At 38.1% G+C, this 22,472-nt stretch overlaps 2 protein-coding genes across 3 annotated transcripts; one reads left to right on the top strand and one right to left on the bottom strand.

Moving 5' to 3' along the window:
* Positions 1-2,079: 2,079 nt before the first annotated feature.
* cryba1l2 (crystallin, beta A1, like 2) lies at positions 2,080-9,359 on the top strand. The gene is made up of 7 exons (XM_032561798.1): positions 2,080-2,124; positions 4,789-4,893; positions 5,231-5,361; positions 5,800-5,816; positions 6,591-6,704; positions 6,782-6,893; positions 8,782-9,359. Exons 1-7 carry the CDS (start codon positions 2,080-2,082, stop codon positions 8,858-8,860), a joined length of 603 nt encoding a protein of 200 aa, XP_032417689.1. The 3' UTR covers positions 8,861-9,359.
* A 170-nt stretch (positions 9,360-9,529) lies between these two features.
* On the bottom strand, positions 9,530-22,235 carry unc93b1 (unc-93 homolog B1, TLR signaling regulator). 2 transcript variants are annotated; one of them, XM_032563345.1, is made up of 13 exons: positions 22,035-22,235; positions 20,254-20,358; positions 20,031-20,172; positions 19,697-19,850; positions 19,450-19,611; positions 18,324-18,453; positions 18,103-18,196; positions 16,673-16,797; positions 15,790-15,972; positions 15,427-15,700; positions 14,839-14,960; positions 14,632-14,754; positions 13,510-13,761 (listed from the first exon to the last, which is right to left on the bottom strand). In XM_032563345.1, exons 2-13 carry the CDS (start codon positions 20,356-20,358, stop codon positions 13,510-13,512), a joined length of 1,866 nt encoding a protein of 621 aa, XP_032419236.1. In that variant the 5' UTR covers positions 22,035-22,235. The 2 variants fall into 2 exon arrangements, with proteins under 2 accessions (XP_032419237.1, XP_032419236.1); XM_032563346.1 differs by lacking the exon at positions 22,035-22,235 and having other exon boundaries at positions 9,530-13,761.
* Between the last annotated feature and the right edge of the window lie 237 nt (positions 22,236-22,472).

Raw genomic sequence — 22,472 nt, 5'->3', positions numbered from 1 at the left:
CTTTGAATGCATTGTTCTAATTGATGAATCCAAATCACTCCATTGTATTTATTGTATTGGTTGAGGTTGTTGTCCTGCTGGAAGGTGAACCTCCACCCTTGTCTCTAGTTTCTCCTCCTTGTCCTCCTTTTCCCCTTCACTTAGCAAAAATCATCTTCCTAAAAACTAGGATCAGCTTCTGTATCTCTGCTCCACAAAAACATCCCAGTTGTTTTGGCAATAACTTGAGTCAGCAACCACAACTACTGGCTAATCATATATTTTCATAAACTATACCCAAAAATCTGTTCAAAATTGTAGTTTGACAAAGATTTAGCAATCTTTGTCTGTGTTTGTTGTCATACCTAATTTTTTTTGGTCTCCTGTTATTTTCAGTGTAACAGCAGGCAGGTTTTCTAGTTTTATACAGTGAGGTTTCTCACAAAAATATTCTGTCCTGTTTCTGTCGGAGCTGTAATAAAAACGAGTTGGGTAAAACAATAACGAGAGAAGCAATAAGCTGGGAGAAGCAATAACCTCATTATACCTTTGGGTGAGCAAAGGGGTTCTGTGAATGCAAGGACAAACACCCATCTAAATCTCCCTCATGAACACTGGAGGAGGAGGTCATTAAATTAAAAGCCCTCTGTGTTTTCCTTCCAGTGTGGGTGAGGGTAATATTACACTGGGTGTGGGCTGCAGAGCGTGGAGGAAACAGACAGGCCATATGTGAAGCATGAGCTGGCAGTTGAGTTCATGTGATGTACAGCATCACATGAACTCAGAAAGGGGGCTGAGGCCACAGCTGTGCTCCAGCTGAGACGCTGGCAGCTGACGTAAAGCAAAGTGGTGTTCAATGGCCAGCCTACTTCCTGTCCTTTGAATATGGTCAAAGCCCCAAGATAGAGGCAGCGAGAATCAAGACTCGGAAGAGGACGCATTATGAATCAAACATTGAGCTTCCTTTGTCACTGCAGAGAGTCTGATAATCAAATAAAAAGAGCAGAGAGAGGCGTTCAAGTTACTTTACAGAACAGCTTTTAACTGTAGAGTAGATTCCTGTTTTCAGGGCCATCAACAAATTTCAGTCATACTTGAAAACCAATTTATTTAGAAATAACAAAGTACAAAACGTTTAGGTAAAAGAAAGACAAAAAGTATTCTATCATGTCAGGTTTTTTCAAATTTGTTGGCATCACATTTATATTTCTACATACATGAAATATGAAGCTCTCATTACTGTAGTATGATTTTTAATTGTTGTTTTATTTTTCATCTGTATAGAACGGATATTGAGTAGACAGTCTGATCAAGGGATGATGATCTGCTGCCATTTTGTGTTTTATTTACAGATCTGGTTTAAAGTTGCACATAATCATTATGGACATGAATAATGACACTAATCCTATAAGTGCAAGAAGAGTCTGTTTAACTCTTTTTCTAATCATAGAACAGTTGAATTTAGTGTAAAACACACAGGTATGATATCACCCAACCAATTTGAATTATTTTTTGTATCAAATTAATGGGGATTGGTTAAATTGCTGCTACAGTTTTGTATTTAATTTGAAAAATATTGGACATGATGTATTATTTTCCTTTCACTTAACAAATTTGTGATACATTGCATTAGTCTGTGACAAAACTTCAATAAAATACATATGCATGCAAGAAATTGCCTCTGTCTTTTGCAAATTGCTCTCTGTAGCACAAAACTGAAGGTAAAAGTCACCAACTCTCTTCACATTAGCTGATGAGCAGAGAGAGAGCTTCATAAAATGGGTTTCAGTGATGGAGCCACTGATGCACGGTCACTGCACTGAAAAGCAGTGGCCATGCTTGGAGGGATGTTTTCTGCAATGCCTCTCTGTAATTCCAATGGATGAATCTGAATTCAGAAGTCGTTAGGAGAACAGTCTTTGCCGAACTGCATTGTCAGGTGTAAAGTTTGGTCCAAAGACAGTTATGGGGGAAGGGGTGGGGTACTGTAGCTAATTATTTTCAGAGACTGGAGCTCAAAGTTGTAGTTTTTCAAAATATATTTCAGTTTTACTCCTGACGTGTTGGTAAGAGTTTGGGTATGACGGCGTCAGTTCCAACATGACTGCACCAATTCACAGAGCGGTCCATTATCCAGATGAGTTGGTTTGGTGTAGAAGAACATGACTGACCTGCACAAAGTCAACTCAACCAAACAAAACATCCATGGGATATATTAGAGCAGAGACTCTTGTCTAACATCAGTGTTTGACCTCATAAATGTTTTTCATGAAAGATTAGAAATATTTCCAAAACACACACCTACATTTGGGGAGAACCTTGTCGGTGTTAAGCTTTACTCTGGCAGGCTTTGCAGCTGTAAGGTTGTCCGAAACCTGTTGGAATATGTTTTCAACAAGTTTTGGCCAAAATCATGTGAATGTAGAATCAGAAGTCATTCATTCTTCAGAGGTCTTTTTAAATGCTGTACATTGATAAAATGATGAGATATGTTTAATAGAACTGATTATTAGACAATTTTTGTTTCATTTTCTTACATTTTACATTTGGCAATAAAGCATTGATGTGATTTAAAGCTCAAAATAGGAACATTATCTGAAAAAATGCTCACTTAAAATTATAAGCATTAAGTTTCTTTGTTATTATTTCCACTCAGGATTGTCTTCATTTTTTTGTATTCACTGACTATTCCCAACCCATATTATTTTCCCACTCGAAAGGCTGTGTGATATCCTGTCTTACTCCGGGTCAAGGTACCTTTATTACTCTCACATAGGAGATATTTGTGTTCAAAAAGGGCAGTGCTGCTGGAGAATACATCACTATAACAAAGCAAGCATTAACTAGAAAAGATAGTAGTAAAAACTATGAACACACACCATCGTTTATGTCTGTTTCTGTTCATCTTCTGCCAAGCCATGGTTTGTTTTACTCATCTCTCTGTTTTAAAGCGGAGTCTGCTCTGCCTTCATTTCTACAACTCATTCATCAAACCCATGTTTACCCATTTGTCATTCACTTCATCAAGCTATTTGTAGCACCGCAGGGTTCAATACTACCATGTAAATGTGTCATTAGACACATTTAAGTTGTATTTCTGCAGCTTAAAATTAAAAACAGTTCAGCCTGTGCAGCATACAATCCAAGTGATGCTACATGGTTATATTGTTAGATAAAACTTTCAGATGCTAAAGGAGAGCCAGCAGTCCTCACCCAGTAGTAACAGTGCTTGTCATTTCTTAAGGCAGCATAAAAGCAAAGTATAGCTACATACCTCTTTTAAAAGCACAGGGTTTCCATTCACAACTGACCTTTCCATAGATTTTTCAAAGCAGATATTTGATTATTTCTAAAATGTGTTTTTAACAAAGAAATGCCTCCCAAAAGCAAAAAGACATGCCATATATGGAGGATGAGACATAAGGAGAAACTGCCTATCATTGTAAACAGAAACTTGATTCTCTTACATGACAAAGAAAAAACATTTTAACAGGAATATGTCAATCTACATTTATTTGTAACTCAGAAATGTTTAGAGTAAGCATTCTTGCTTCCAAATCATTTCCCGCCTTATTTTAAGATCCCAATACTGTGCATTATATTGGGGGCACAAAAGGGTCACACAGCGCAGCATCAAGAATAGGCCAGACCTGAGCAAGGTTGGACAGGAACATTTCTATAACAGCCAAATAACAGCAGTTTCCACAAACATTATGCAACATTTCTGCTACTGCTAAAGTTGGAGAAATGTATTTTGAAGAAAATGGAACATTCACAGTAAACTTGCTTAAAGAGTAGGTTTATGTCACGTCCGAATCTAGGTGTGATCTAATGCAAAGACTTAACAGTGTTCCCTTTAAAATATTTTAATCCTAGATAAATTATAATAATGATTGGAACCACAACACTGGTCGCATCTCCATTAGACATTTGAGTTTGGGATGCCATCATTACCGCCATCACCCCTGAATGGTATTTCAAAATCCTGTTCATTCTCTGCCTATAGTCCTCCTCCATTGTTGCGCTATACGGTGGCACTGCTGACCTATACGATTAGACCAAAACAGCCCCGGCATTCATAAGCCGGACCTCTGTGGGTCCTGTCTATATGATCTGCTGAGTCGACAGGGCGCTCAGGATTAACAAAGACAGAGTTGGATCCTAACCGCTGGTGTGCGCGCTCGACTCATTCCTTCACTTTACGCACAGATTTAAGCTCAGAAGCGCCTGTTTCCACAACCTGCGTCAAGTTGATCAATATTAGGTAGACGAACCCCGGAACTCTCCAGTGTTTAAAATAGTTGCCTCTCAAAAAGCGTTTTTTCATAACTCATCTTCTCTTCTGTCTTCAATGAAAGAATAAATAAAAGAATGTACAAATGAATGTAAAAACATGAAACAACAGAGTTTGCAGAGTTTTTTTTTTCAACAAGTCTGCCTGAAATAGCAAGTCAAGAAATATTAATTATTAAAAATAATAATGGTAAAAAAAAAAAAAAAAAACACCTTCTCATTAAACATATTTGTCACTTTCATGTAAGACATAATGATAATTTGTTTAACAATACGTAATAATAGTATCTTTTTAATAATATTCTTAGCAATATCTAGTCTATGTAAAATATTTTGTCGAATACTAACTTTTGTATTTTGACAGAAATGCTTCAGAAAATACATAAAGTTTTATTTTTTACAAGTATATTAATATTGCATACAGTATCAAGTTGGTCTGTAGGTCACGATGATCTTTTATTTTGAAGGTTTTGGCCAGCCGGAAGAAGTTTTTCTTATTTTCATCACACTTGACAGACTCACCTAGCCAGTCTCGAGAGCTCATGCGTGGCACGTGCACGGCGCGTGGCCGCTCATCTTAAAGAGGGTTTGTTACGTGGGAAGTCCGAGGAAAACAGTCTGGTAAGATTTAAATTACTGATTTTTTCAACAACAACAGTCAAACTGGAACTGTTGTTGTTGAGACACAAATGGTTTATTTGATAATTTGTGTGTTTAGTGAAAAATAAGCATAAAATGTAACATTTTTGTGTATTTTGTTTTTATTCAGTTACTGTTTAATAATTACAAAAATTCCCTTGGGTTTTTCCTGACCTTTTCTTGTTTTTTAGCCATAAATAGGGCCATGGGCACCGCTCCCTTCTTTTAAAGTAAGATCACACTTTTCACTTAGACTGAAAATACTTGTTGTAAACAGGCTCAGTTTCCTTCCATTCCCCATGTGCTGCTCCCCCCACAGGTGACTGTGTTTGAGCAGGAGCACTTCCAGGGCAAGTGTCTGGAGTTCATGACTGCGGCGTGGACAACATCCGCTCCATCCGAGTGGAGAGTGGCGCTTGAGTCACACAGCCAGTGCACCTGCAGGTCTCAGTGAGCAGCTGATTGTTGCGTCTATATCTATCTCTATATATGTGGTGTGTATTCTGCATTCACCAAAAAGTAGAGGAGAGAAGTGAGTGATGTGAAATATCAACATCACCAGAGGAAAAAGGTTGTTTGTACAGTGACTCCCCTTTAATTTGCAGTTTGTCACATTACAACCTCAAACTTAAATGTACTTTATTAGTATTTTATGTGATATAATTCTGAGAGAAAACCAACAATACCTTGCTGGTAGAAGCTAGAAAGGGAGCGTCATTTTTCAAAGTAAAACCAGTCCTGTTCTGTCAGGAGCCGGAAAGCTGATTAAATTACTTCAAAAATAAATATAAAAACCCAGATGCTCGTTTCCAAATGCATTCAAAGACAGCTAATGAAACTAAAACTGAAGAGCTTGGCAGAAAGATGGAGCTTGCACGTGAGATAACGGTATCCTAAATTTAAAGTATAGAGTGGCAGTTTCATGTTGTGTACAGTACAGACCAAAAGTTTGGACACACCTTCTCATTGAATTCAATGAGAAAGTGTGTCCAAACTTTTGGTCTGAACTGTAGATGTTTTGCTGCAGGAGGGACAAAATAGATGGCATCATAAGGAAAGAACATTATGTTGTAATACTGAAGTATTTACATGCTGGGTAATTCACAAAAAAATCTAAATGCACAAACAATTACATTATTGTACTATCTTGTATTGTTACATAAATCCCTTCTAATAATCTCAAAAAAGAAATCAGTTAATTTTTTAATGTATATAATTAAATATATTGTAGATATTTAATGAAACATTTTTTTAAATCCTTTCTGTATTAAATCAACTGACACAGCAACTTTTACACGATTAACCAATACTTTAACTCCTGAAACAAAGAAAAAAAATGCATTTAGTGACACGTCAACGCCTACTTCTCACTTTGTATTATATTTTAAAATAATCACTTTTGCAATTTTCTTTCACAGGAAATACGAGGCAGATTTTACACTGCTGTCAGCACACTGTTGTTTTTGTTCATGAGAAGTCTTAAAAAATCATTTAAGAGTGAAAAAATATTGGGGGAAAAACCCCCATATTTGCTTAAATGTTTCTGTCTGTCAGGTGTGCACTGCCAGGTTCATGTTCACAGTTTTCATATTACATATTTAACCTTTTTTACTAAAACATCTGAAGCTGTCACATTCACCACTCACATCTGCAGCTGGGTGGGTTTGAGCGCCATGACTGCCAGCTGTTCGTCGTAGAGAGGGGTGAGTACCCCAACCGGGTGGCCAATGCTGGTTCTTTATCCTACCACACCGAGCGCTTCATGTCGATTCGCCCCATTTATTGTGCTATAAGTAAAACTTTAATGGATGAGGAGCCAAAGCTTTGGATCTTGTTTGCAGGTCTGCTAATGGTAACATATTCTTCGCAGTTTCCTCAAAGCAACCGCATGATGATTTTCGAGAGAGAGAACTTCATCCGTCCCTGCAGGCCGTGGGCTGGTTCATGCCCGAGGTCGGCTCCATGCATGTGCAGAGCGGAGCGTAAGTGAGTCTACTGGCTTTTTTTTTTATCATAAATGAAGTTTCAGAAAATCTTAAAAGACAGGGTAATAAAAAAAATAGGCAACAATCCAAGCTAGTCGTTATCGCTGAGTTATTTTTCAACACAATGGAGCTCAAACGCTCTTTTATCTACAAAGCAACACTCATTAAGTCATTTGGTGAGTTTGAAACAAAAGTGTTTTTATGTGTAATTCAAAAGCATTACTCTTAAGAGAAAAGTAGGCAGTGGATACAGAAAAGAGGAAGTTACTGTACAAAACAATTAAAATGATATCTCTCAGGTGTCTTGAGAAAGCAATCAGAGTCCATTGCATTCACATAACAAACTAGAACTGGGGGAAAAAATAAAAATTTGGTGCAGCTGCAAGCTGTAAGAAGAAGACCATCATTCAAATGTTTATTGCAGTGTTACATAAGTTAATTGAATTATGAACATTCACTTCCTTAGCCACTTTGAAAAGCATGTCTATTTAACTGTTTGATAGCAAAACTATTAAAGTAGACCATTACATGGCAGCACAACTAGACATACTGAAGATGTTTTGAGTTTTAAACTTATCATCAGAATAAGGAAGAATAAGATATAATTGACTTTGAAGGTGGCATGACTGTTGGTGCCAGACGAGCAGGTCTGAGTGTTTCAGAAAATGCTGATCTGATGGGATTTTCATGTACAAGCATCCCTCAGGTTTACAGAGGACTGTCTGATTGTTGTGTGAATGGAAATGTCTTGTTGGTGTTGGGAAAATAGGTCAAGAGGATATAAAGGCAACAGTAGCTCAAATATCAACATCTAAACCCTGTGAAAATCACACCAGGTGACTCTCCTGTCAGCTAAAAACAGAAAACTGAGGCTACAGTTCTCCAAATCCAGAAAATTACAGATGAGATAAATGTTACCTGGTCCAATAATTTTTGATTTCAGGTGTGACATTAAGATTTCAGAGCCAGAATTTGGTGTAAATAGTACTGCGGCTAGCGACCTGTCCGGTCGGGGTGTTCCCTGCCTCTCGCCCTTTGACCGCTGGAGATAAGCGTTTAAGATAATAGATGGATGGAAGAATAGTGCTGCTTTGTGTCAATGGCTCAGCTTTGAGAAATCCTGATTATTTGATCATGTTTATCCTACAGTTTACCCATCATCTGATGGCTGCTTCCAATACAATAATGCACTGTGCTGCAAAACAGTTTTATTTGTCCTAGTTTTAACTTTATTTTTGTCAGTATCTGCCCATTTGCTTTGACTTCTCAACAAACAGAACACATTTTCAGTTCTAAGAGAGATTCTGCTGTTAAAGCTCGTACAGGAGTGGAGGTGAGGGGGGGAATCTGCTCATCCAAAACAAAAACCACTCAGGGGAGAAGATACATAAAATATGTTTTCATACATACAGTGGAGTCAACATGTTTAGTCATTCAGGGAATAAGTTTTTTGGAATTTTGATTTCACTGGTGATGGTATCTTTCACATAGACCCAGCACCTCCAAACAGCCTGAACAAGTGGCTTAAGAGGAAGGATAGATGTTATATATTTCTAATATAATCTGAAAAGATTTCAGTCAGGATAATAATTTATTTTCCCAAATCCAGTCTTTGAATTTGCTGATTTATGATGGAGAGCTTTGAACACAAATGTTACTGCTAAATGTTTTACATGTGAGGATGACAGCATCTCTCATTTTTGCAATGGTACAACAGAGATGATAAAAATGACTTAAAAGCTAAACAATTTCTTTCAAATATAATAAAGTGAAGAGAAAAAAAATCACATTTTAGTGCTGAAACTGCTTCAAAAGTCTATGCTTGATCTGACCGAGCCTGTTGCTGTCTCTTTAACATCCCCTTTGTGGCTCTGCCTCTCCTTAGCTTTGTGTGCTATGAGTACCCAGGCTACAGAGGTCAGCAGTACATCATGGAGTGTGAGAGGCATGGGGGAGACTACTAGCACTGGAGGAACTGGGGCTCCCACTGCCAGACACCAAAGATCCAGTCCATCAGACGCACCAGGCACTGAGGAGCCTCGTATCGAGACCGGCAGCAGGTTGAACTTGAGCAAAAGAACCCCTGAGCTCCACCTCAGTTTGGTTCAGAGGGGCTTTGGACCATAACTACAACACAAACCATGTGGGATCTAGCAGCTACGTCCCAAGCCCACCCATCGTTTCTTTGGATTAATATGGAAACAAAGAAACAAGTTCAACTTTATTTAACTTGTTTTTTTATAAGTTAAGCCTTGAAATATGAGGAGCCATCTGAAGAAAATGGAAGAACATGTTACCCAGCATGTACAAGTTTAGGGGCCACTATGGATGAATTCAGCAAGTCTTATTCTGTTACACATAAAGACACTTTTGAGAAAACATCTGATCATTCAAAAAGATAATAAACACCTGATGCATGTAGAAGAAAAAGAAAACATATAAATAAATAAGCTTCTTTCTCAATAGTTTTGTTATTCTATGTATCCACACAGAGTGGGACCAGAGTGGGATTCTTAAGAAAAAAAAAGAACAATTTAGCTTCTCCTCATTTTTAATGACTAATTTATGTACTATATTTCTGCGGATCATCACAGCAGACAGGCTTATTAAAACAAGAAGCCCCATGAGCATCCTTCAGTAAACTCTTTATTCAGCTGTGGATTCATGAAATAAACATATTCTTAATGAGCATTTCTCACATTGTAAACGGTCACGAATCCTGTCTCAAAGCGAAACTAATTAACTTTCATAGCTGCACACAAAACGGAGGCAGGTATCTCAAGAGTAACTTAGACAATTTTTGAATCGCAAAAATTATCCATGAGTGAGTATTATAAAAATAATATTACTATGAAGCAAAAATAGATCATTTGTATTTAGCATAATCTTCCACCTTCCCTGATCCTTTTGTATCAGCTTGTGCTCATGGCTTTTTTTTACACATGTAATTATCTTTAAATACATTGTTTTGTGTTTAATTTATTGTTTGAGTAACCGTGATATCACTTGTTGCTCCTCTCTGTCTCTAGTCTCTCTTACAGAGAGTTAATTTCAAACACCCTAAAGAATAAGACAAACTTATTCTTTGAGTTAATTTAGGTGAGAGCAACCGTCAACCATCTGATCCACTCTTCTTGATTAAACCAGTGAACTCTCATGTCTGCTGAACTGTCCTTGTTATGAGAATGCAGGTATTTGAACAAACTCTGAAAGTTGATTCAAGGAATCATTTTTATCTTATTCTTTACTTGCTGTTCTTCAGAGTTTCCATGGAGATACATGTTAAAAAAAATTTTTTACCACTTAATTTTAAAAGATGGTGGATAGAAAATACAATACACATCTTGTAAGCAAAACTTTATCGCTTTCATCTATTTTAAGCTCCTGCTTCAGTGTATGCAGAAAAGAAATATCAGTAAAGACGACAGCAACTATATATTATTGCAAACTCTCAAATATATGGGGAACAGTGCAATAAGGATGTTTCTCAGTTCACTAAAATATGTGTTGTGCATAATAGTTAATATACCCTAGAATACAGATAACATGTTCAGGTATAAATTCACTCTCAAATTGACCAAGAAATGTGATCTCCAAGTGTAAAACCAGCCAACCAAATAAAAATAAAATCTGTTTTTTAAATCCTGCCAAAAATGTTTCCATACAGAAGCAGGACCTCGCTTGGAGTGGGACAAATTCATCATTGGAAGCACCTGCGCTTCACTGCAATGACATTGAAAAATCTCCCGCAGAATAAAACATCTCTATAAGACCAAACAGCAGGTCTAAAAAAAAGAAAAAAAGTCAACTTGTCGTCATTAACAGGATATTTCTGCACTCCAGATATTTTCCTGTCACAGCAGGAAAGATTCAGGCATAATGAAGGACGTTAACAATAAATCTGCTCTACTTTACCGCTCAGAATGTGATGACGGCATTACAAAGAATAAGCACAATATCTGGACCAAAGCTGCAAATTAATGTTATTATCTTCCCTCGGTGATTTTCTTCCTGTGACAGGTCAAGCTTTCATTTGGGAGAAGGGAGGCCATTAGGCATAATCATACAGCACACACAAAGCTGTTTCTGCGTCACAGGAAAAACTGAAACTGCATTTTTTGAATGAAAACTTAACACTTTTCAATAGTTGGATAGGTAAATACAAGTGCAGCTTTTCAGACTTAATCCAGTCAGTGATACAGGTTAGATGCCCCTGCAGCATTTGAAAATCCTGCAGAGTTTAGTGTCTGTTTAACTGTTCAAAAGCAATGAGGGGGACATTCTTTTGCTCCAAGACAGAGGAAGAATTTTAATAAAAGTGAACACACAAACGCATGCCATTCATCCATCCGTCGTCTAGACCAGTTGGTCCTGTCTGGGTCGCAGAGACCCTGGTGCCTGTCTCTAATGGACATTGATGAATGCTGTGGACAGATCACCAGTTCACCCCAACATGCACACACGCATACACACCCACACATTCAGACCTATGTGTAATTTGGAATAACTTATTAATATAACAGTTTTGGATTGTGAGAGGTGAGAACCCACACATGCAAAGGGAGAAAAGACAAACTCCACAAAGAGAGACCCCAGACTGGGATTCAAACCCAGGACCTTCATGCTGGAGGACCATTGCAGCAGTGTCACACTGTAAAAAACACAAAGTCAAGTATTTGCTGTCTTCTTTCTAGTGCAAATATCTTGGTACAATTAACTTTTCAGGGTAATATAGACACTTGTTTTAAGTCAATAACTCCTTAATATTAATGGAAAAGTACAAGTGATAATCTGCCAGTGGAACAACACATTTTTCCTATAAATTAAAATGTCTTTTATTGTATTTTTGCGATACCACCGCCTCACTGCTGTTCTAATCAGGAGTTTGAGTTCTCTTTGAACAGTGTGTGTGTGTGTGTTTAGAAATATACACACACACACGCTGTGTTTTCTATAGTTCAACACAAAAATCTGTAGCTGAACTGATTTATTTGCAATAAATCACCTATCTGTTTGTTTGCTTGGTGTAGACAAATCATTGCACTTTTTAAAAATAAGAGTAGCTTCATTTATATATTTTTGCAGATTTTATGAATTTTTCAGTGGCAATAAAAGCTGCGCAGACACTGCTAACTAAATAGCCATCGGTCTTGGTTCGCCTTTGGAACTGCAAAATACTGAACTGTATTAAATCTAAGCACACATTCATATTCTTCTCTGTTATCCTTCAGAAAAGCAGATTTACAGCCACCCTGTCATCCTAGTCTTAAAGCAAGACAGAAGTTAAAACCACAAAAAAAGCCTTATTCACATTCAACAGAATAAAGCAGGCTGTCTTACAATTGATATTAATACAAAGTTTTTATGTTGCTATTCAAATGATAAAATCAATTGCTAATTAATTTTTTTTTTTCAAATCTGTCTCTTTCAGATCTTTCTTTTACAGCCAAGTACTCTACAGACTCAACAAAAGATCCTGCTCATCGACAGATCTGGTAAACATGAAGCGCAAATTGAGCGGATAGAAAACTGAAAGCATTGTGCTCTAAATTGTTTCCCCGTTCTACCCACTGTAGACAGAACATGTTTACAAGAAATATAGAGTCTCATCCAAAAACATCAAAATCACATTAAAAAACATACATTTAAGATAAAAATGTTTTTAAAACTTTCCTTTCAACGAAATTGTATAAAACACTGATATCTGAAAAACCATCATTTGTGTGTATTTTTTTTTTTTTTTTTTATCTTTAAGGCTTTATCACCCTTAAAGACTGTCATGGCCTCCTCTAGGCTGCTGCTTAGCTTTATAAAAAAAACATGCATAAAACTGTGTATGAATTTTAAGCATCTTCTAAGATACATGAGGTTAAGAAACAGAAGAGATGTGAAAGTAGATTCAAAGTGTGATCAGGCATTGGAAAGTACAGCCCTTAATATACTGCAAAATATTTCTACACATGTAGAAATATAACATTTTAAGACATGAGGGGAAAAAATCTGTTTGCCCATAAACTTATGTACATTTTTATGTTTAAAAAATTACAAAACAAGAGCTGTAGTTCCTTGTTAAGGTGCTTATTAGCAGTAAAATTGTCCAGACTTCATCAAACCAGAACCTTTAATGTATTTCTTTAGGATTTGATGTGATAGACCAACACAAAGTAGCATGTAATTGTGAAAACTACCACTTTGTACAAATAATCACCATGGTGAAGCAAGATGGTGGAAGCATCATGCTGTGGGGATGGGTTTTTTTTCAGAAGGGGCAGTAAAACTGATCAGAGGTTGTGGGATGACAGATGGAGATAAATGTGGGGCAACAATGTGGAGTAAAAGTGTTGGTCTGTCACATAACACACCAGAGAAATACATCAAAGTCTGTAAATGTGTAAAATGCCGAGGTGTATGCCACTGCAATGATCTGAAAAAGGGAAAGCTGGCCGCACTAACCAGCTCTTAGGACAATCCACAGACAATTCTACCAAGATGTGACCATGATGCAGAAGGTTTCGCTCAAGGCCTTCTTCCCTTTGTGCTTTAACTATATAAAGGATGCCAGTTAACATTATAGTCAATAGCGCTTCCACATGTTCCTCATTCTTTCATTTTGTCATATCTCCCTCCCGTCGTCCTCCACGTGGGCCCCCTGACCCTCGGCCCCTCTTCTCCAGGCTCTGGGCGAGTCAGCGCCCTCGACTCTGGCGTCCCGGCCTTCTTCCTCCCTGTCCCCTGCCACCATCTCCTCCACAACGCGCTCATCCTCCTCCGTCCTCTCTTCCTCGTCTTCATCGTCATCCTCCTCGCTTCCCTCTGAATCTGACTCATCAGAGTTGTCCTCTTCCAGGTAACGGTAGCCTTTCACCTGAGGGTAAAAACATAAGCTTTTATTTTTACTCTCCACTTGGATGTTTTACAACCCAGCCATGATTTTAAGACCTCAGTCACTCCTGCACAATCAGGTGAACAAGTTTTCATGTCTGTATTAGAAGGTTATCAGGAGTATGAAATAAACAGAAAGGATCAGACTTCTCCAGTCTTAATGGACTGTCTCATGAATGATTTATTTATTTATACAGTTTAAAATCACCACCCAGCTTCTCACAACAGTTTGCTGGAGTTCTGGTCCTTTGTTCACACACATCTTTTCAACACTGTCCTCAAATTCTGAGTTAATGAGTTTGGTACTTTGTGATGACGACTCCAAAATATCGACTTTGTTGTCTTTAAGCACATTCATAACTAATAGGGTTGCATATTTAGTCTATTTGAAAGACACAACTGAACCCACGCTCCAACTTCATGGCAGATGTTCTGAGATGTTTCTACATTTATCTCTGCTATTTTGTGAAGTGCACCAGTCCCTCCTGCAGCAAAGCAGCCCCACAACATGATGCCAACACCTCTGTACCATTTTTTTTTTTTTTTAATCAGGCATTTGCTATAACTGGAGTCACATTTCATGCTCTGTTCTCAGTTTGTATTTCACACAGGAAGATCATGGGAGGTACACAGCCTCTTACTTCATTTTCCTGTGTTAAAAAAGTATTAACTTCTGTTTAACACCCTGAGGCAAACATGCGGAAACTGAAAACAAACATTAGCTTCAGTCTCCAGGACTAACTAATCTCTGTTATCACTACTGCAGATAAGATTTCAACTGCTTCTAACTTTTACTTCAGAAAATCTGTGCTGTCCCTTTAAGTAGCTGTAGATGCACAGAGAGATGGGTCACCTTGTGTCTTGGCCGAGGGATGCGAGGCATTCTGGGCTTCACTTTCTGTGCCACGCGGCGCTCCATCACCCAATAACAGTAGCACGCCAGTAACAAAGTAGCCAGAAGGATGGACAGTTTAGCCTAAGTGGCAAAAAGATTTTTTAAAAATAACATATATTAGCATATATGATTACATCCAGGAAAAAACTATTAGCTAAAACGTACCCTCATGGGCATCTGGGACCAGAGGTAGACGACAAAGATGGCGATGGCCTGCCACCAGTGGTAGATGGTGTAGACGAAATCCAGGCGCTCTTTCTCCTCTGCGTACAGAAGGCCGACAACGGCTGGGGCACACAGAGATGATTATACGAGAAAAACCATTTTCAGAGCAACACAAGAATTCAAAATCCTTTTTAAAAAGCATCCATATTATGGTCAATTAAAAATGTTAAGAGTGTATTAGTATTTTTTATGTTAACCTGTTTAATATTCCTATTATCATTAAAAATGTGAAGCCAAATGATCTGTGGTGAAAGAGTTGCTGTGCTGTGACTAGGGCCGCAACTGACAATTATTTTATTTGATTGAGCTATCAATTATTCTTATGATTAACTAATTAATTGGATAAAAAACTAGAACATTCTACACGTTTAATTTAACCACTTATCTCTTTTTTATACAATATTAGTAAGACAATAAATGTAGGGTGAAGCTAAAAATAGACAGACAGAGAAACAGAATGAATTTCAGTCGTCAATTAATCATTTCAGCCCTACTTATGATGTTAGCTGGATGACCACAGATACTCACTGCTGACCCCTGTCTTGTTCAGGGCGCTGCCGAGTCCCCACAGCACCATGATCACCAGCAGGGGACCCAGATACTCCGGTGAGTTGGGCTTAACAGTCAGAGCGAGGAGAACCACCAGCAGGACTCCATGCACCGCAGCGCCCCCCATTAGACACACCCATCGTGGGAGGCGCAGGAGGCTGAGAGAGAGGAGGGAGAACACGGAGCAGGAGAGGCCGTAGACCAGGATGAGGAGCCAGAGGGTTTTTATGCCCAGAATGCAGACGCCATAGGACTGTGTGGGGATAATTATACCATTTATTACGACCAAGCCTGGATGTAACTAGCAGGTCACTGTAGAAAATCAGCGCATTAGTTCAGTACCAGTGAGAACCCGCTGATGATAAACAGCATTTCCAGTCCGCTGTAGATGAAGAAGGGGCAGAGCAGCCGCAGGCGGTAATCCCGCAGGTGTTTGAAGGGCAGCTGGAAGATGTTCCCCCAGCCGATGCTGCGGAGGTCAATCTCCTCTGTCGGCCGGTAGGCGGGGCCACACAGCAGCAGAAACTGTGGGAAGAAAACACACTAATTATAGATCATGCTGAGTGAAGATAATGCTGAGTAACGTGAATATTCTCCGCATCACGAGAAGTTTGGACTATTTGGGAAACCAGTCGTGACAGCTATAGCCACTAAAGACCCTAAAACGTTTTCCGGAGTTGGTGTTGAAGTTCATGGTTGCAACATGACAAAATGTGACAAGGTTCTCAAAGAATAAATACTTAAGACACTATTTCTGTTTCACAGTGAATAATTTAATTTTTTCTGATTACGTCTCATTATTCCTCTTCAGTGAGAAAGCTTGAGGTCAAATGTTTGATGCCTGAACAAGAAGTAACCACACACAAGACCAGCAGCTTTCAAATGACCTGTTATTGAAAACGGCGAGTAAAACAGGAAGCGGTGCTGCTGCTACACACAATGTATAACAACCATGCTGTCTAATGGGATCTCTACAGGAACTGAATGTAGGAACTGTATTTGACCTTTGCAGCTTATAAGATGCAGATTCAAGTAGCATGCAAGGAGTGGAGAGTAAAAAACTAAAACAACTTATTAAATAGCTACGATTGTTCTTCAAATAATGACTCTAGTACGACTATCAAAATCTTGAAACAAATTTTTATAGTTAAAAAGAACCACAGCAAAAAGATCATAAGATTGATCTAGAGAATAACGTAAAATTGTCCTCTTGTGCATCTCTTACAGTAATCATGGCGAGGAAGGCGAAACCCATCAGGATGCTCTCCACCTCGATGAGCAGCATGGAGCGGGGAAGGTTTTTCAGAACAGTGCTGTTGAAGCCCGGGATGATGCCTTTGATTGCAGCACCTGAACGTCGGATAAAAAGGCAGGTTTGATCAGTAGAAAACAGCTGCAAATATGAAGATTTAAACCAAAGGTGTTTGGAAATTTATGCTTTCAGTTTCTCAGAGATATAAATAAAGTTAGTTTCAGTGTGTGTGACAAAAAAGGGAAACTGTCAGAGGTGGCTTTTCAAAGAGAGTTCATGCTTAAGGCTTTGTATGTTAAAAAGCTGGATGAACTGGAGGAAAAATGAGGACCTATACTTCCATTTGAAACCATCTGCACTTCCGCTTTAAGAAAATTAATCAAACCGACTGTAGATGAGTCCCTGAACCCCAAGGCAATACAAACCAGTGAAGGCTCTATGGTTTGAATTAATAACAATTTAAAGGGAAACTCCATGCAAGAACAACTGTAGGAAGAGTTGATGTGGGTTTACAGATGTTCAACTTCCTGGGAGGAGCAGAGCAGTCTTAAAAACCAATCTGGCTGCAAATAGCAGCAGGGTTTCAGTTCCTCATGAAGAGGTTCACTTTGGTCTGAAGGAGTCCATTCTTTGGTATGCTTGTTACACAAAAGTTCAATCTGACAAGATTACATGACTAAAAAGGAAAGGAGTGCCCAGCAGAAAATATTTGTATCTTTAGCAAAAGGTAAAGCTGCAGTATTTTTGGCACATTGCACTTCGATGTATGAAATAAACACTTAAAAGTTTCAACTCTGACCCCTACGTAATGCCCATGCACTGATAGCAACTTGACAAATTGTTGTCTGCTACTTACTTGTCACATCAGTATTTAGAAGCTAAATTAATCTTAATGCCATTTTTTTCCCTGTTTTTTGTTCCAATTGTAAATATGTGCAACTTTGAAGAAGTAGCTGGATACATGCAGCCATTTTCTAATTTATGAACCTCAACACTTGACATGTTATATTGTCTTTCCCTTTTCTGAGTAGCACCCAAGACAAAAATGGACCACTAGGTTGCATGATATCTACAGCTCAAGTGAGCAGAAAAAAGTCTTGTTTTTATCATTTTCAGGGTGAGATGAAATTATGAATATGAATTTTTTTTTTTACACATCTAACCCAGGAGTGCTAATAACTGTGGAGGATGATGTAGCATGTTTAACACTAAACCTGTAGGTGATGAAATAAATGTTGTAACTTGATAAAGAGGCTTAAGCTATTTTTTCTGTCCATGTGTTACACCTTTTGGCTGGAGTTTTGTTTTTCTCTCCGCTAAAACATAATCAAATGCAAATAATCAGAGTTTCTTCAGTAAAGTGCTTTACTCATCTGTCCCCAGTCAAAATGAGATGTGTTTACCACATGTTTTCACGTTGCAGAGAACGTGGTAGTTCTCATGCAGGTGATCGTGGAGGACGATACGCATGGGGAACTCGGCGAAGACGAAGCTCAGCTAACATGGAAGAAAATACAACAAAAACATTTACGTTGATTTTCTCTTCATGTTCAGTCTTGGTTTTTCACAATATGATGCACAAGTGGAAAACGGTTGCAGAGCAGGGGCAAAGGTGCAGACTCACATTGAAGATGACATAGAAAATGGACTGGAAGGTGATGATGTAGCTGTAGCAGGCCCCCTTTGGAAGCTTCCTCTGCTCCTGAACATGCTCCTCCTTGTAGTTGGCGTATTCATAGTACTGCTGGGCCATCCTGCAGGAGGGAAGGGGAGTGTGTGGCACAATGAGCTTTAAGACAAAAAAAAAAGCTCACATTTATTGAAAAACAAAAACATAGATAAATTATGCCTTTTCTGGGGACAACTCTGCTAGTCTAAGATAGTATGCAATGTCAGTTCCTAGTTGGCTTATGATCGCATCACAAATAGTAAAACGATATAATTTAAAATGCAAACACAAAAGACAACACAGACTCCACAATTTAAAACCATAAACACATCATCAAATTGATTCCAAAATAGTGGCAGTCAGCTATAAGGGCATAACTTGTCAGTCCTTACGCACGGCTTCACTTTTAAACTAAAATGATGCAAAGCTGTGTTCATTTTTAGATCTGCAGTGAAGCAGCTCCTCGTACTGACACCTTGCTCAGAAAAGGACCTTTCTTCCCGATAATTTTTACAGAAAGGGCCTCACAACTCCCACCGGATGCTCCATAGGTTACTGAATCAGTAGCTTTAAGAGGAAACAAAACATCAACGAGGAGTCGAACCACTGAAGATTTTCAAAACCAGTTTGGGATTTTACAAGGTAAGTTCTGGAGGCTTCCTGTCCATGTTTTTTTCACGCCTTTATATATAACATCAACATGCTCAGCAGCTTCATTTTTGTAGGTCCTGCCACTGACAAAGGTCTCTAGTTAAAATAAAAGTATGTCTCTTTGCTATGCTTTTGTAGAATACACAAAATAGTGAATAATGGTTCTATCTGACCAGGTGACTTCCAGAGCATGGGGCAGGAGGTATGATGATGTCATATTTTTGTTTGTTTGTTTGTAATTCATTTGCTTCCATAGTTTCTTTAGAAGAAGGTGTTATTTTATGGATACTCGTATCTCAAATTAATTGAAAATAACCAAAACACCACGCATGACTAAGATTATTCACTTAGCAGAAACACTGTGCTTATATTCAACCTGACGCAAAAGGGATCAGCAAAAATTTGTCTTCTTTAGCGCTTTGCGTCTCACCTTGTTATATAACTTCCCAGCGAAGCCCAAAAAGGCACAATGGCCACACCAATGACTACAGCTGAAGGAACTAATGTGTAGTACCGCTCCCAGTAATTGGTTGAGACAAATAGTGCATAGATTCCTGAGGCCAGAAACATCATCCACTTAGTGCCAAGAAACCTGAGAAGGAGATAAAACGTGTGAAAAAGAACCATCAGATAAAGACAAAGGGATTCATGTTTACTTTATGTCTGTGTGACTCTACCTGATGAGTACGGGGGTGTAAAGGAGGCCGATAATCGGGGTCACGTTGATGCCCATCAGCATCTTCCGGTCGATGTCCACAAGACCAAGGTTGCTGTATTTCACCTCACGGTAGGTCATGTCGTAATGAAGAGTCAGCTGCATCTGTAAAAGGCCTAGAGAAAACAAACACAGGATGATATAAACACATCTTAATCTCTGCTATATTTCAGGGTTTTTATCTCTTTTCTCTGTCGAGATTCCAACACATCTTTCCAAAATTCCAAACGCCTCCAGACTCAAATTTCCAGAAATTTCAGTCATTTGGATGGATGGATAGATGATTAGAAGCTCACCCATATAAACACTGTACACAATCATGGCTCCAAAGCTGCTGGCAACAACATTCTTGATGACTCCCAGCCTCTTTCTTCTGTAGTACTTCCTTTCTTCCTCCTCCTCATTGTACTGTGCCTGTGGGCCCAGAAACTCCTCCATCTGAGCAAAAAAAGGAAGTTACGTCAGCAGCCGTTTACGTCAAGAAAGAAGCATCTTTTACAGATCCTAATCAGAGCTCACATCTCCCTCTTGCCCCACATCCAGCAGTTCGTTCACGCCACCATTGGGAGGCGCCACAACCTGATCACCATCCTCAACAAGCTGTTCTTCCTCAGTTGCCTCCATCTGGTGACCAAAAGAGGGCAGTGCACAAGATTAAAAACTTTTACTCTCAAACTCATTGAAATTGTATTTAACGGTTTGTTGAAATAACAATAAATATAATTTAATAATTTGAGGCACATTTATGCATTATGTAGTCTGCTAACGTTTGTACGTTTTAATAGCTGTTTTTTCTTTCATTCTGTACCACACCAATACTTAGTTCATAATTAATTAACAAAATAATTAATCTGTTATTAATTAAAACAGTCCTCTTACGTCACAAGTTATCAATATAACTAATAATACCTGGAGTTTAGATTACTTCTTAATACCTGGAGTTTAGATTACTTCTAAAGTTGAAATTAAGAAAAACAAAGGGATGGAAATAAAAAAGTGGCCTAATAAACACACAGTATCAAAGATTATTCATACGTTTTAAAAAGTAAATATAGCAAAAACAATTATTATTTGAAAGCAACATAATTTTTGACAATGTACCTTTCAATGATCATCCTTCATCCTGTCAGATGTTTCAATTTTATTATTATTGAGTTTTTTTCTTATTTGTCCTTATATTTGTGTTTTGTTTGAATATTAACCTTATTCTTTGCATGTGGACTAGTTTATTTTTTCAACTTATTTTAGCCTAGCATTTTTCAAACATAACCACTTTCCTAAAGTATATTAATAGCAATGGGAATTTCTTCTTTCTTTGAGTTGATTTTTTTAATAAGTAAGAAAAAACTCTGTGGTTTCAGGTTTCTAAATGTAATCCGGGGGGCTTTTTTATTTTCTGTTAATTTAGTTGCTTTTCATGCAAATGGTCAAAACAAAGTTATTTATTAACTGACACACAATCAACACAGTGAAACACAATGGTGTATATTTATATATATATATATATATATATATATATATATATATATATATATATATATATATATATTTAACATATATAAATGTGAAGACGTGAATATTTTTGGCATGCTCTTTACAATTTTACCACATATTCAGGAGAAAACTTGAGATCAGAAATCAACACCATGATGCATCAATAATCTATGATGAAATTAATATTTGCCAATTCAACAATAAGTAAAACGTGACCTTTTTTTTTTATAAAAATCTGATATATAGCCATCGGTTTGATCATCAACATTTTTGTGTTTATTACATGCATACGGAAATTTCAAGTAAAATAAGCCAACAAATTCTTGAAAACTGGATCAGTGCACAAGCTATCAGCTTTGCGCTTTAGGAGTTGACTTTAAAGTTTATGAGGAAGTGATGACCAAATTTTTCCACAGGTCACGGAGGCCTTAAGTCTTTAAAACTATTTAAAACTATATAACAAGAACTCTCCCATCCTAAATAAACGTGTATAGTTTCAAATAATTGTCAAAAAAAATGCTCTCTTTTTAATTCTTCAGCTGTACAAGAGTACAAGCTAGAACAATTTCTCTTGGAAACAAAGTTAAGTTCTAAAATATTTTTTTATAAACTGCGCACGTTTGTTGACTATTAATAATGCAGTCATTAGGCGTGGATGGACCAGTACCGGGGCAGCTGGTTTTGTGGTGCACGAACGACCCATTCCAAACCTGCTCCACCCCACAGTCTGAGACGTGTTTCCAACTAACCTTCATATTACAGCGTCCTTGTTTTATTATCTAAGAAAACAGAGAAAATTCACTCACCACGTCGGTCTCAGGACTCTCTTGCAGAATGAACAAAGTATCCACCTGCCAGCCAGAGACATGCGGACACCCACACCCCCTCTCTCTGATACTTCTAGTCTCAGTTGTTTGTTGGTTCCCGTTTCCGAAGCACAGTTGGCTCGCAGGTATAAATAAAAAGTTTCACGGGGGAAGCGAAAGTTTGCTCTCTCACTTCCTCACCGCTGCTAAGTCGCAGTTTGTCTTAAAGGTACAGACACACTCATACTGAGGAAGCCCTGCCTACTCTCACTGCAACACACCGAAGAACTTTTGTTTACCTCCCAGAAGCCGAATCCTTCCCATTTACAGAGCGACGCATGTTGGGACAGACAACTGGTACATGTCAAAAAATTAGAAGATGATTAAAAAATTCATTTCCAATCTGAAAAGAACTTGTGTATCACGTAGATTGATTAC

Source organism: Xiphophorus hellerii, chromosome 5, assembly GCF_003331165.1.
Source record: "Xiphophorus hellerii strain 12219 chromosome 5, Xiphophorus_hellerii-4.1, whole genome shotgun sequence".
In the NCBI taxonomy this organism is placed as follows: domain Eukaryota; kingdom Metazoa; phylum Chordata; class Actinopteri; order Cyprinodontiformes; family Poeciliidae; genus Xiphophorus; species Xiphophorus hellerii.
The sequence above is the reverse complement of the archived record's forward strand: the minus strand, read 5'-3'. Positions and strand labels throughout refer to the sequence as shown.